The 15183-nt window shown below is 38.7% G+C and overlaps 1 protein-coding gene across 1 annotated transcript in view; it reads left to right on the top strand.

The window, feature by feature from the left end:
• Positions 1-15183, top strand: part of STK32B (serine/threonine kinase 32B) — a 384972-nt gene that overhangs the window by 216892 nt on the left and 152897 nt on the right. The window contains exon 4 of the mRNA XM_007496744.2: positions 12594-12767. Within this exon, the coding sequence (XP_007496806.1) occupies positions 12594-12767 (174 nt within the window). The remainder of the gene's footprint in view (positions 1-12593; positions 12768-15183) is intronic.

Raw genomic sequence — 15183 nt, 5'->3', positions numbered from 1 at the left:
TTTTTTGTCATCCTTGTTTTCAATATTCTGGTCATGGGATGAAAACTTAGACCAATTTCCTCATTGTACAAATGAAGAAACGGAGGCCTTGAGAGGTAAAGTGTCTTGCCAGGCTATTCATATAACAAATGACTGTATTCACAGCAAATGACAGTCAGAATTTGATCCCACCTCCACTGATTCTAAAGCCCTGGCTTTGAATGATTCTTTCCACTGAGCCATGATGCAGATATGAGGGATATAGTATATTATCAACATTATCAATTAAATTGCAAAGAGGATGACTTCCCTTCCTCCCTCCAATACACTGTGATCCAGTATTGGCTTCCTTTCTTTTTCTTTCAGATGACAATCCATTTCTCTACTCTAGGCATTTTCAATGACTATCCCTCCTCCTAACTTCATTTCCTTGGACCCAGTTTCCATGATTTCCTTCCAGTCTCAGCTCAAGTCTTACTTTCATCATAAAGCTTTTTTACAGTCTTCTTTTAACCTCTGAGAGCCTCCCAATTATCCCATCTGTTGCTTGTTTGTACATAGGTGTTTGCATGGTATCTCCCTCATTAGGCTTTGAGCTCCTTGAGAGTTAAGGACTGTTTGCTTGGTTTATGCCTTTATAACCCCAACACTTACCACAAAAATTGTATTGTTGTTCAGTCATTTCAGTCATATCTGACTTCACGTTTTGAGTTTTCTTGACAAAGATATTGGTTTGCCATTTGCTTCTCCAGGTCATTTTATAGATGGGGAAACTGAGGCAAATGGGGTTAAGTACCTAAACTAGTAATTATCTAAGTTCAGATTTAAACTCCAGAAAGAGAGTCTTCCTAGCCCAAAGTAAAAATACACAATAAATGCTTGTTTATGGAATAAAAAAAGGGGATAATAAATAGCTTGAGTTTTGCATTGGGGTCTACAAAACGTTAAAAATTTCCAAGGAAAATATTCAATATTTGTGGAAGATTCATGGAAAGACACTGGCAAGAATTATACAAGGTGACAAGGTACGGGGAGATTTTGAGTTGCATTGGTAGAATGAATACTCATAGAAATGAGGCAACAGAATCACCAGAGTAGAAAATAGCAATTAAAGGTGACTACTCTCACTAGTTATAATAATATAAACATTGGTAGAGAAAAGGTTAGATTATTTGTCCTCTGGAGTGGGCAAAAGAAAGATCACCCTAAACTAGACTTTCAGAGAAAGGTGAGGTTTTTAATCTTTTCATTTACCTTTCTTAGTCCTTTAATTACAGTAGCTCTTTCCCAATAAGCCCAGAATATCAATTATCAGGAAAAAAGCAAAACATCATGATGTTTACCAGCTTCTGGGAAGTATCCAGTCATAGCGTTTATGTCTCTCTCTGGACTCTATGACACAACAAATCTTCCTTTTGGGATCATTGTGGTTGACCGTGCGCTTTGGCTTTTATCTGTATAATTAGGATTTACTCCTTAGGACTCTAATTTTCTTTTTTTCTCTCTTTCATAGTATGGCAGTTTTCTCTAGTTCTGGCTGCTGATCGGGTTAAGTGCTACATTGTTATAATTGCTACTATAGGCTTGTGGGACATAAATTACTTTATTGGGCCCTGATTCAAGAACATGTTATGGGATTATTTTTTTCCTTACTTATAATTGTTACACATGAGACTTTGACATTTTATGTTTCTTCCAGAAGTTACGTTTTTTTCATTTTTCTTTGTTTTCTTTGGATGTTTTTGATTTTCTTTTGACAATATACCTCATAACTTAGCCATGTATCCTGGGGTAACCTGTGTGTTGGTCAACATCCTCCTCAGGGGGACTGTATTATTATCCTATAATGCAAAGTTTAAATGTTTTTGAGAGTCATTTTAGGATAAGAAGCTTATTACCTCCAAGAATCAAGAAAATGAACTGTTTGGAGAAGGTGCCATAGAAATACCTGCAGAAATCACACACTGCGCCAAAAGATCCAGAGTGAACTTTGGGATGTGGTGGATTGAACTGTGGGAGGTTGAATGCATTTATTTTTAATGTATACTCTTATGCCCTCTAATTGGCTTTTTGTCAACATGCCTAGCAATTATTGCTTTTGTTCTTTCTCTTTTATTTACCTCTTATACCTAAATTATTGTAATTTTCCCTTTGAAAATATACCTTTTATTTTAGAAAAGGACCACTAATCTCACAGACTTGCCTATTAGTTGGATTTAAGAAAAACAGAGTTGCATAAAATCATCAGCCTCACTTTCTCCTCCAGTCATCAAAATCCAGTGGCAAGACAAAGTTCAGGATGACTGATGTGACTCAAGATGGATGACCTTGGCATCTTCAGTGTCTGATCAGGCTCTAAGCATTCCACAGTGCCTACTTCATCTGCCCCCTTTATGGACTTTGGAACACATTATTCTCATCCAACCATTATGCCAGGGGCAGCCTTCACATACTTGGGGTAGTCATCTCTCTACCTCACTGTCAGTTATCCTTAATCTTGTTTAGCCCATCTACAAAGCTCCAGGAAGGGAGGAGGGAAGAGGGGAGGTGGAGAACGTGAATCATGCAGACTTGGAAAAATACTTCAAGATAATTTTTTTTAATCAGCTTGGGAAGAAGAGGGAGACTCAGAAAATCATTGTCAACTCTGTTAGTGTTGGGCATTAACATATAAATATGGAAGGTGCCTTGCATATGGTAGGTACTATGGAAAGGAAAACTGAAGCAAGTTTTGGACTTTCTGACACTCAGGTGGAACAAACAGCAGTTGGAATGTTAGAGGGAAGAAATCAACAAGAATGGCAATTTGTGGGGGGAGGGGGTTTGGAAAGTGACAGTTGATCTTGAGGTCTCTCTCTTTCCTGGCCCTCTGACTGGAAGGAGTGCTCTCTCTCTGTCTCTGGATAGAAGTACCTCTATTCCTGGATTGTTCCCAACATGTGCGCTACCTGGATTCCTGTGACCAAGCCATTGAACAAAAGGATTTAAGGGGAGCAGTTTGAAATTAAGGCTGGTCTTTAGAGCATTACCTCAAAATACAGGCCCAACCAGCTCTTAAGGTCAGAATCTTTTCTTCTTCTTGCTGTCTACTGCTAAAGACTTTGAATTTAAGAAAGCTAGCACAGATTAGCTTAGACAGGAATAAAACCCTCTACCAGCCTGCGAGGCCTGGTCTCAGCTCAAAAGCTGAGAGAGACTCAAACCAATCTAGGGAAATCCCAATTCCCTCTGCCCTGATATCTTCCCAATCCAAACTTGTTATTAAATTCATCTTGAGTTAAATAACCTGCATTCAGATAAGAGGACTATCATTTCAGTGAGACAGAGAGAGAGCAGAACCTCAGGATAGCCATTCAACCATAAACGGTCATTGTCGGACCCCTGCTGGAAAACCTTGGTCTGGGGGAGGCTTGTCCCTCAGGGGGTCTGTGCTTACCTGCTCTGGGGTATCTTCAACATCAATTAATAGAGAAGACATCCCCTCAGGCTATCATAGGTGGCCCATTTCTTGGGAACCCCATTTTTCAAAGATAGCTTCTCAGCAGTGGGTATCTCTCTCCTTTTACCTTACCAGCTTCCATATTCCTTCTATCCCTTCAACTCCTCCATTCCCTGCTACAAAATCTTCTTTATTCCTTGATACCTCCTCAATATCCCTACAATCCTTTTAACAATTAAAGTACCTAATTAGTATTTGTGAAATTTACTGTAAATGAAATTCTTGGTGATGGGAAATGCTTTGTAAGTATCCTCTTAAGGGGCATCAATAAAAGTGAAATTGCTATTTAAAAAAAGAGATGGTTTTACTAGGGTATGGCCATTGCACATGTTATAGATTCTTAGAGAAATAGGTAGGAGTTGAATGAAAGGTGGACACCAAAGGTGAATGAGTAAGCCCCAAAAGGGCTTGGCAAGCACTAGAGATGCTAATCCTTCCAGAATACCCCATAGCCACTAGAGTCCTAGGGAATAAGGACCATGCTGATTTCAAGGTACTTACTGGCTAGTTAAGTTTGCCCCTCTGGACCCATATTTCTTCATCTGAAAATGGGAAAAATAATGTTTCCTTTGGAGGAAGCATGGAAGAGTGAAAAGGGTCTTGAACTCAAAGTTATGATTCCTACTAACTAAAAGACCTAATTTGTTAAGATGTAAAATAGAGATATGTGTAATTGGAAATCTGTTACCCTAAAAACTGCATTTCCCAGGAGCCCACTGACTTCTTGTCATTATGTATTTCCTGTAGACAGAGGAATAAATTCAGTGAGGGTTCGTGGTCTCTCACTCTTTGCTTCCTGGGCTGCAACTGTGGTGGTAAGCAAGGTTTTTGAACAGGTTGATTAGCCATAGGCATGTGGTTTTTTATTTTGTTATTTTTATTTTTTATTCCTTTTTATTCCTTTATTTCTAATTATCATTAATAAATCTCTTAAAATATAATATTTGAAATTATTTGAGATTAATTTTGACTTTTTTTAAACCCTTACCTTCTGTCTTGGAATCAATACTGTGTATTGGTTCCAAGGCAGAAGAGTAATGAGCGCTAGGCAATGGGGCTTTAGTGACTTGCCCAGGGTCACACAGCTGGGAAGTGTCTGAGTCCAGATTTGAACCTAGGACCTCCCATCTCTAAACCTGGCTCTCAATCCACTGAGTTACCCAGCTAGCCCCTTAATTTTAACTTTTACACATACTAACACTTTTATTATCTACCTCATAGAATTGTTATGAAAAAAGTACTTTATAACCTTTGGTTTTCTTAGAGAAATGTGCATATATAAACACACACATATATATTTAGAGAAATATGTATAAGTAAAGATATATGTTTATATGCATACATGTAAATGTATATTGGAGAAATATGTATGGGTAAAATACTTAGAAATTTTCTTTTTGAAATGTCATTTATGCCTTTTGTTTACATATAATTTCCACTCATCAATATATCCTTTCCTTCTTCCTTGCCCAGGAATCCATTCCTTAAAAGAAAAAGGGAAATAAAACAAGCCTGTAAAACTAACAATGCCTCAATCAAATCCAAAAGTTTCCATAAAACTCCTTATCCACAGTACCCCTTGGTCCCCAAAGAAAGGAGAAAGAAATGGTACTTTGGAAAGAAAACTGTCTCTGGAGTCAGAGGACCCAGGTTCAAACCATAACTGACTCATATAATCTATGTGATTTTTGGCAATTCATTTTACTTTCCTGGGACTCAGTTTCCTTATCCAAAAAGTGAGAAATCAGACTAGATGGTCTTTGAGGGTCCCTTCAAACTTTAGAGATATGATTCTATGGTGATATTTCTTCTTTGGAGCCCAGCTGATTTTTTTAAACCCTTATTTTCTGTCATAGTATGACTTATAAGACAGAAGAGCATCAAAGGCTAGGCAATTGGAATTAGGTGACTTGCCCAGGGCCACACAACTTGGAAGTATCTGAGGCCAGATTTGAACCCAGCTCCTCCCCAACTACAAGCTGGCACTCTGTCCACTATGCTTTCTGTCTCAGCCTAGCTGATTAAAAAAAAAATTGCAGCATTCAGTTTAGATATCTAAATCTACTGTTCTTTCCATTTTCATTGTTGCAGTCATTCTGTCTGTTTTTTAGTTCTGCTTACTTTATTTTGCATTTAATCCAAATAATGCTTCTCATGCTTCTTGCATTATTCTTAGATACTTTCAAAGATTTTTTATTTCATTACTGTACTCATTCTGAATCCCTCCCTACTTATCTATAGACTATGATGCTCCAAGACCTTTATAAACTGCTGTGCTTGAAAAAAATTAAAAACGTCATGCCCATAGATGGCCAGATCTCTGAAAATGAGTCTCTCCACTTAGGAAAAGACAAAGGATGTTGGGTCCAGACTTGGAGGCATTAGATTGTAGGTGCCCTGAAAGAAAGGATGATCTTTTTCTTCCTTTTCTATCCTCAGTGTTTAGCCTAGTACCTGACCCATAGTAGGTGCTTAATAAACATTTGATTGAATCCTCTCTAGCCTGGTAACACCTGTGATAGCTTGCATTTTGCAGACCTAATCTTTGAGAACTCAGGCTCACTCCCATGCCATGATGGAGGTCTTCAGGCTGAGAAATTTTGTGAGCTCTTCTTGTGTTAGTATTTCCTGTATGCAGTACCATCTCATGACATTCACTCTGATATATTCTCTACAGTGAGTATTCAATTGGGGCAGCTTATAGACCAACTTTCAGTTGCCCTTTAAACATGTTCTCATTGTTGCCAATTACTTGAGTTAATTGCTGTCTAAGCCAGAATTTTGCTCTTGCATCACTCATCCCTCTCGCTGGTCTTGCATGAAGAATCAGCGGACTGACTAATTGTCGCACTATCATTTTGGAAAAGGCTGCTGCCAAAGTGACTCCATTTGGATTGTGAGATATCAATCATTTCCCTGGGAAATGAGTGTGGCTATTATGAAAATGTCATTAGGATTTCAGTCTGAGATGCAACCACTGGAGAAACAACCGAACAAAGTTATGGTGCATGCTGCACTAATACAAAAAAAAAAGTAAATTAAAGGTCATTTTCTGTTTCAGACAATAATGTTCTGTCTTCAGAAGAATCAGATGCTCTCTTTCAGAGTGGAATACAGTTCTGAAATAAGGCCAGGGGCACAACTTGAATTATTGAGAACATTTTCTTTTTGTATTGCAATTTTGCTTTCTAAATTCTCCCAGTTGGCAAGTTCTCCTCTAAAACAATGATGGTCTTCCAAAATGTTCTCATTGATATCTGAATGAGATCACTTGAATAGCTTTTCTGTGAGTTAGGAGTTTATCAAATGACAGTTATTGTCAAGTTTCAATAGTGCCTAGTGAGCATTTATATTGAGTGTATTATCTCTCTGTCCTGTGGTTTCTCCTTAGTCTGATAATGTTTATCAAGTCACATACTGTTATAGACAGCTGGCTTTTTCTTTCTTATTGTGCACACTAGGATGTCCTCTTCCTAACTTTAGACTTTCTCTCCAGACTCACTTCTATTTGAATTCAATAGATCATTTATTAATCACCTACTATGTACCAAGTCTGGAGAAAAGAGAAATGAGTAAGATGCAGGCTCAAGGAGCTTTTGGAACCTAAGTCTTACTCCTTTCCTATCTGCTTCCTGGACTGGCACATAGTAGGTAGGTAATTAATGAAGGAAGGGAAGACAACAATTATGACTCAAAATTGAGCATGATGAAGGCATACTGGAGGAATAAACCCAGGGGGTATGAGAGGTCTGGGGAGGAAGTGATCATATCTCGTGGATAATGGGCTTCTGGGTCACAAGGTATATGTGTGCTGCTGACCCTGTCAACCCCTAGATCTGTAGCCCTGCATTATTGCTCTCCCATGTATGGTATGAATTTTAAGGACCAGAAATCCAATGCATCCATTTCTAAGTTAACTCTAAGTTTTTTTTTTTATGTATAGTATGCAAGATGCCAATGGATTATTCCCTCAGACAGAAGAGTACCAGTATATGTGTGCTTTTCCTTACCACCACTCTTGAGTCTCAATCTTGGTCTATTTTTTGTATAGAAATAGGCTTCAATTACTTTTAAAAAATCTCTTCCCTTCTGTCTTAGAATCAATACCGTGCATTCGTTCCAAGGCAAAAGAGTGGTAAGGGCTAGCCAGTGGGGGTTAAGTGACTTGACCAGGATCACACAACTAGGAAATGTCTGAGACTAGATTTGAACTTTAAAGACCTCCTGCCTCAAATCCTGGCTCTCTATTCTCTTCCCACTTTTGATACATCTTTAGATTTAAATGGGTCTATTTTGCATCAGCAAGTTTTTGACTCTTTTAAAGACATTTCCCCAAAGTAAAATTCAGGTATTGTCTGAGACTATTGTTTCCTTCATGTACTTCATAATTTCTTTCTCCTACTGCAACATGGGATCTCATTATATAGGGAGTTAATTCCTTCCTCTGGGATTGTCTTCTGGGGCCAAGAAATTCCACCTCATTCCTATGTCCATAATTCTCTTTTGTATATATATATGCATATACCAATATATATTTTGTATATATGTATGTATTCCAATTATATGTAATAACTGATTTCCACATAAGTTTTCCAAAGTTATATGATTCATATTATCTCCCTCTCTCCCTTCCCTCCCCTATTTGGGAGCTGGCTGGAAAGCAATTAAATCTGGATCATCTTATGTCCATAATCTTTGTGGGTACTCTCTATTGTTCAGGAGACCAGCAATCCAGAAAGAGACCCACATCTCCCTAGAAATGTCAAAACTGGATTCTGATATTGAAGTAGAATGGGAACAATTTCAGTTAGGACTCTATTAGTGCACATAAATTCTGTGGCGTGGTCATGTTATTTGATGTATTCAGTATATATGCCCATTGTTCTGGGACCAATTACACATTTTTCATGATTATAACTTTGAATAATGTGAATTCAAATACAGGTGACTACTTCTTGGAATTCATTATCACACCAATCAAGAAGCAGATATAAAATATTGCATTTGCACAGTCATCTTTTGTTCATCTTGCTGGGGCCAACAGAGAAGCTGCCAGGAACACATATTTCACAAAAAGCTTCTTAATGGCAAAATCAAATGACATTTGCTTGGTCTTCTTGCTTCCTGACTTCTCCACTTCATTTAACCCTGTTGATTACTCTTTTGTCCTGCATGTGTTTTCTGCCCTTCCATGATGCTACTCTCTAGGTACTCTTTCTAGTCTCTTCAAGGGCTTTTTTAAATCAGTTTCCATTGATTGTTTATTGGCATGCTTCTACCCCATAAAATATAGTTGTCCTTCAGAGGTTGCATCCTATGCTTAATTTTCTCAGTACAGGGGGCAATTAGGTGCTCAGTAGATTGAAAGCGAGGACTAGAGATGGGAAGTTCTGGGTTCAAATATGGCCTCAGACACTTCCTAGATGTGTGACTCTGGCAAAATCACTTAACCCTCATTGCCCAGCCCTAATTACCCATCTGACTTGGAATGAACACACATTATTAATTCTCAGACAGATGGTAAGGATTAAAAAAAAAATCTCCCAGTACAGTGGCTTAGTGTTATATTTGAAGTCAGGAAGATGAGTTCAAATCTTGCTTCAGACACTTACATGCTGTGCGATTCTGGGTTAATCAATTAACTTTTTTCAGGGTCACTTTTCTTATCTGTATAATGGAGATATGTAAAGAGCACATACTGCACAGGTCTGTTGTGTGGATCAGATGAGATAATGTATGCTCAATGCTTTGAAACCTTTAAAGTGATATGAAAATGCTAGCTGTTATTTTTATCTTTTTTTATTTTTTTATCTTTATCTACCTCTCGTCTCTTGGTGAGATGATTAGCTGCTTTATGTTCAGTTATCCTCTTTATATCATTGACCCCCAAATCTAGACATCCATTCAAGCTCTCCTGAGATCAAATAAAGCACCTTTTACTGTCTACTACATAGCTGCACCTGGTACCTCAAATTCATTACTGTAAAACCTGAACTCAACTTCTTAAATGTTCCCCATCTTTGAAATTTTTCCCTTTCTAATGAGAGCCTTATAATTCTCTCAGTCTTTCCACTTCACAATTTCAAAGCCATTCCTTTCCCTTTCAGCCCCTATATCTAATTTGTTTTCATGTTCTGTCAGTTCTGCTTTTACATGAGCAGTCTAATATATGTGTCTCCCTCCAGTCATAAGGCTACCCTCATAGCTCAAGATGTCATTGGCTCTCGCCTGGACTATTGTAAAAGCATCTTAATTGCTATCCTCATCTCTACTCTCCCCTGATCCCATTTATCCTTCACCCATGCATCAAAATAATCTTCAGAATATGCCGACCAGGGAGTGTTCCTTTCTTGCTTCAAAACTTTTAGTTGCTCTCCATTGCCACTAGGATAAAATTCAAACATTTCCACCTCATATTTAAGACCATTCAAGCTGCCTCTAACTCAAACTCCTTTTGAGAATTCTATATTCTAGCCAAATTGAATCAATTGTTCTTCCCTCATTTCACTCTACTTGCCTCTTTCTTGTCAAAGCTCCGTTTTCCTCCCCCAGAGTCACCTGTTCTATGTCCTTCAAAAGACTCCCTTGATGTTTCAAATAAAAAAAATTATAAAATTATAAACCCAGAGCTGGAAACAGCCTTAGTATCTCCCTTACTCAAAACTCTCCCCCTCCCACACACACACCCATCGGTCATCTATGGTTCTATGCTCTTCATTAAGACTTCCTTAATGCCTTAAATTTAAAAAGTAAAGGGGAGCAGCTGGGTGGCTCAGTGGATTGAAAGCCAGATCTAGAGATGGGAGGTCCTGGGTTCAAATTTGACATCAGACATTTCCCATCTGTGAGACCCTGGGAAAGTCACTTAACCCCCATTGCCTAACTCTTACCACTCTTCTGCCTTCAAACCGATACACAGTGTTGATCCTAAGATGGAAGGTAAGGATTAAAATTTTTTTTTTAAAGTATAAGATTATAGGAGCAGTAGGTGGCTCAATGGATAGATAGCCAGGTCTGGAATTGAGAAGACATGGGTTCAAATCAGGTCTCAGACATTTCTAGCTATGTTAAGCCATAACTCTGTCAACCTGGAAAAACATAGAACCACTAAAGTAGTCAGAAAAACCAAATCTTTAATTGGGAAAGAGGTCTATTAATATTCAGCCACCACACAGAGCCAAGGGCTGAATATCACACAGAGTGAAACCCTGGTGGCTCTGGGGACAGTGTCTCTGAGAGGATCACCGCACTAGATGATTCTCTAAAGAATAATAGAACAAAGACGTCTTATATACCTTTTGGGAAATTAAGAACATCAAACATACACTGACTGGTTGTAAGCAAGCTTGGGAAAGAGGCTGTAGCCAGAGGCTGGGGTGCCAGGGAGTGGTCTATTACAATGGATACTAAAAGGAGGGTTCCTGCACAGGTATTGGTCTTCTTGGGAATGAGCCTCTGATACAATGGGGGGAACTTCTAGGACTAAAAGTGTGACCGAGAATTTGAGAATTTCTCAGACTCCTTTTCAGAACACTTAATGGGAGCTGGGAGGACCCTTATTCAGTCTAAGATAAAGTCAGTTTGGGACTTCCTTGAAAGCAAGTTCTGAAGTGAAATGGGCAAACTTGGGGCTTCCAGAAATCATGTTGACAACTCCAATTGCCCAGCCCTTGCTGCTCTTCTTTTTTAGAATGGATACTTAGACAGAAATTAAGAATTAAAAGAAAAAAGAAAAATATGGGATTATAGATTCAGAGCTCGAAGAAACTTTAGTATTCTGATCCATTCCCCTTTTAGAGACAAAGAAACTGAAATGTCCAAGGCTACAAAAGTAGGATTTGGCAAAAACAGGATTTGATCTCAAGTCCTCTGACTCAAATACAAAATTCTTTACACTATATTATACTACTTCTGCTTCCTTAAATTTTCTTACAACACTCTGACTGACATCTTTGCATATGAATGTCTTTTTATCCTCTTTTTCACATTTCGCTTTTTTGTAGACCTTCTATCTCTCCCTAATAATAGTAATAGTTAATACTCATAGAGCACACTCATAGGCTTAAAGTGTTTTTCATAACTTTGCAACCCTCACAGCTACTCTTTAGGACAGGGTCATCACCCCCATTTTACAGAATATAAAACTGAAGGAATTAAAAATATTTTCCAAGAGTAAGAGGTTGAACCAGAATCAGACCCAGCCTTGTTGGATCTAACCCACGTTAAGTCTGCTGTTTCACAGCAACCTCTGTATTAGGATTGAAGCTCCTCGAGGGCAGATAATTTATTTTTTATTTTTTAATCATTGCATCCCCAGTGTACAGGGTAGTTATGTACAATAAGTACTTGTCATCTTTTGAATTTAGTGAATTTGAATTGAATTGGATTCTTGACCTCACATGGGGCTATATCTCAGTGACTTGCAGAAAAGAGAAGCAGAAGAGAAAGCATTTTCTCCCAGCCTAGGTGCTACCATAAATAGAGTGCCTGGCCTGTCAGGAGTCAGGAAGATCTGAGTTCAAATGTGACCTCGAACCCTTACTAGCTTTGTGAGCTTGGATAAGTCAATTAATCTGCCTCAGTTTCCTCAGCTATAAAATGGGGATAACAATCATACTTGCTTCACAGGGTGGCTGTGCAGTTCAAGTGAGATTTTTGTAAAGCACAGTATAGTGCCTGATTCATTTGTTTTTCAGTTGTTTGAGTCATATCTGACTCTTTGTGATCCCAGTTGGGATTTTTTTTGGCAGAGACACTGTAGTGCTTTGCCATTTCCTTCTCCAGTTTATTTTACAAATGAGGAATCTGAGGCAAACAGGGTTAAGTGACTTGCCCAAGGTCTGAGACCTGCTTTATTTATTTTTTATTAAGTTAGGTTATTAAGTGTTTGAGACCAGATTTGAACTTAGAAAGATGAGTCTTCCTGACTCAAGGATTGGCGTTTTATCCACTGTACCACCCAGCTGCCCCTCTAACATAGAGTGAATACTTGATAAATGCTTGTTTCTCCTTCTTTTCCTTCCTCCTCCTCTCTTCCCTGTACCAACTCTCTCCCTCCATTCATTTGGTTGAAGGCTCTTCACAGTTCTGACATTTTAGTTTTCTTTGGTTCTAGGTATTCCTTTCAAGATGAGGAAGACATGTTCATGGTGGTTGATCTGCTTCTGGGAGGGGATCTCCGTTACCACCTACAACAAAATGTGCATTTCAATGAGGGAACTGTGAAACTCTACATCTGTGAACTGGCCCTTTCCCTCGACTACTTGCAGAGATACCACATCATCCACAGGTAAGCCAGCCATGGTTAATTTGGGGATGAACAGAAGAGGTCAATGGAATAAGACAAGCTTTTGTTACTGTTTCGAGGTGTTTCGTGGAAGAGACGAGAAATTCTTCTGCATTAAAGTAGAGAGAGCATCAGACTTTTGTGCCATTCACTAGCTGAGAAGTGAAAGGCTTCTTTTCTTGTGGTGTGAAATTTTAAATTTGAGGGGGATTTTTTCATTATCGGGAATATTCTTTGTTTGGATTTAGGGTTCAAGTTCTAGCATATACAATGCTCCCAAGATGCTTTTCTGCCTTCACAGATTAAAAAAAAATCAGTGAAGTTTGAACTAGGTGGGAACTTAAGAGATCTTTCAGTCTGACCACACTGTTCTATAGAGAAAGAAATGGAATGGCAGAGTAATAGAGGAAGTAAATGGAAAAGGAAAGATTAGCAACCAAATCACAGGACTAGCGATTTAGAGGGGGAAAGGACTTCAGATACTCTCTAGGATACCCTTCCTTATGATATAGATGAAGAAATTGAGACTCAAGGCTGTTAAGTGTCCCAGTTAGTAAGTCTCAGAGGAAGAATTTGAACTATAGTCTTTCTGATTTGAAGTCCAGCACTCTGCCCACTCTACCAAGCTTTCTCTGCTATACCACACTAGACTCGTTGGTTTCTTTGATTAGAGATTTTTTTATTTTTTTAACCTAAAGGACTTATTGCTGTATTTCTGGTTAATTCTTTCAGTCGTGTTTGACTCTTTGTGACCCTATTTGGGGGGTTTCTTAGGAAAAGCATTGAAATGGTTTGCCACTTCTCCAGCTCATTTGACAGATGAGGAAACTGAGGCAACTAGGGTTAAATGACTGATCCAGAGTCATAAAGCTAAGAAGTACCTGAGGCAGGATTTGAACACAGGAAGAAGAATCTTCTTGACTCCAGAGCCAATACTCTTATCTGCCTGCACCACCAAGTCATCTTCAAATTTTAAAGATAGAAGGACTAGCTATGTTTAGTTTGACCCTAGAGAGCAGACCTAGGGGTTTTGGATGAAGGTCTAAAGAGGCAGATTTGGGCTCAAAATGAGAAGAATCTTCTCAGTAATTACAAGCTACCTTTAGTGAGTTGCATTTTCTCAGGAAGGGGCATGTTCTAACTTACTGAGGTCTTCAAGTATATGTCTGGGATGATGTAGCAGAGATTAATGTTTGGGTACAGGTTGGACAAGATGACCTCCGAAGGTCTTGTGCCTGGCCATTCATTGCAAAGAAGAGGGATTCTCGTGTTTGCAATGGACCAGAGATTCAAAGGGTAGAAACAATGAACAGAATCGTATGTCTCCAAATCAGGTCCTGCAGCTTAACTCTCACTCAAAGCACGAATTCTTTCCATAACATCTCTAAGTGGGCTTGAAGAACTATCATGAAGGGAATTACTTTGGTTCCACATTTTTGGGGAAGGACATTGAGAAATTGGAGCCAATTGAGAGTAGGGCAAACAGGAGAGGGTGAAGGGCCCTAGAGTTACCCAATGCTTCAAGTCACCATGGAAGATTATCCTATGGAAGTATAGATTTAGGGAATCTGTGAAAGCTATCTTTAGACATTTGAAGGGCAGCCTTATAGAAGAGGGATAGGCTTGTTCTCCTTGGCCTCAGAGGGTAGAACCAGGAATAATGGGTGTAAGTTGCAAAGAGGGATATTTTTACTTTATTAAAAAAACAAAACAAAACAAAACAGGGAGGCTGCTGTTTTAGTGGCTCAGTGGAGCCAGACCTAGAGATGGGAGGTCCTAGATTCAAATCAGGCCTCAGATACTTCCTAGCTGTATGAATGGACAAATCATTTAACCCCCTTTGCCTAGCCCTTTCTGCTCTTCTGCCTTAGAACCAATACACAATATTGGAAAGATGGAAAGTCAGGGTTTAAAACAAAAAAAAACTTCCCCCAGATTAAGTCTATCCAGAAGTAGATTCAGCTGTTTCAGGAAAGCACAAATTCCTCTCTATTGGACAAATGCAAAAACTAGTTGATAGTTTGCTCTTTGGAAGTGAGAATTCCTGAAAAAATATGGAATAAGGTGGCCATTGATGGTTCTTCAAGCTTCTGCTATTCTGGTCAATTGAATCTAATCAAATCATATATATTTATACATGTACATTTCAACACATATATATGCAAATATACAAATATACATGGAAGAAGATAATGTTAAACGACTTGTCCAGAGACCAATCAATGGCAAGGTTGGGACTCAAAGGCCACTAGCCTCTATTCTAGTCCAGTGGCCTTTCAAGCATATCGTATTCATTCCCAAAGAAGACTCCATCTGCCTTCACAACATGGCTCTTTTCTGACCTGTTTCTCTCTCCCTGTCCTCATCCACAAAAACCTTGATGGGGTTCTGAAATCAGAAGGAAGGAATATAGTGGCCC

The sequence above is a fragment of the Monodelphis domestica genome, chromosome 6 (assembly GCF_027887165.1).
Source record: "Monodelphis domestica isolate mMonDom1 chromosome 6, mMonDom1.pri, whole genome shotgun sequence".
Lineage (NCBI taxonomy): Eukaryota > Metazoa > Chordata > Mammalia > Didelphimorphia > Didelphidae > Monodelphis > Monodelphis domestica.
This window is presented reverse-complemented; position numbering and strand designations above follow the sequence as displayed.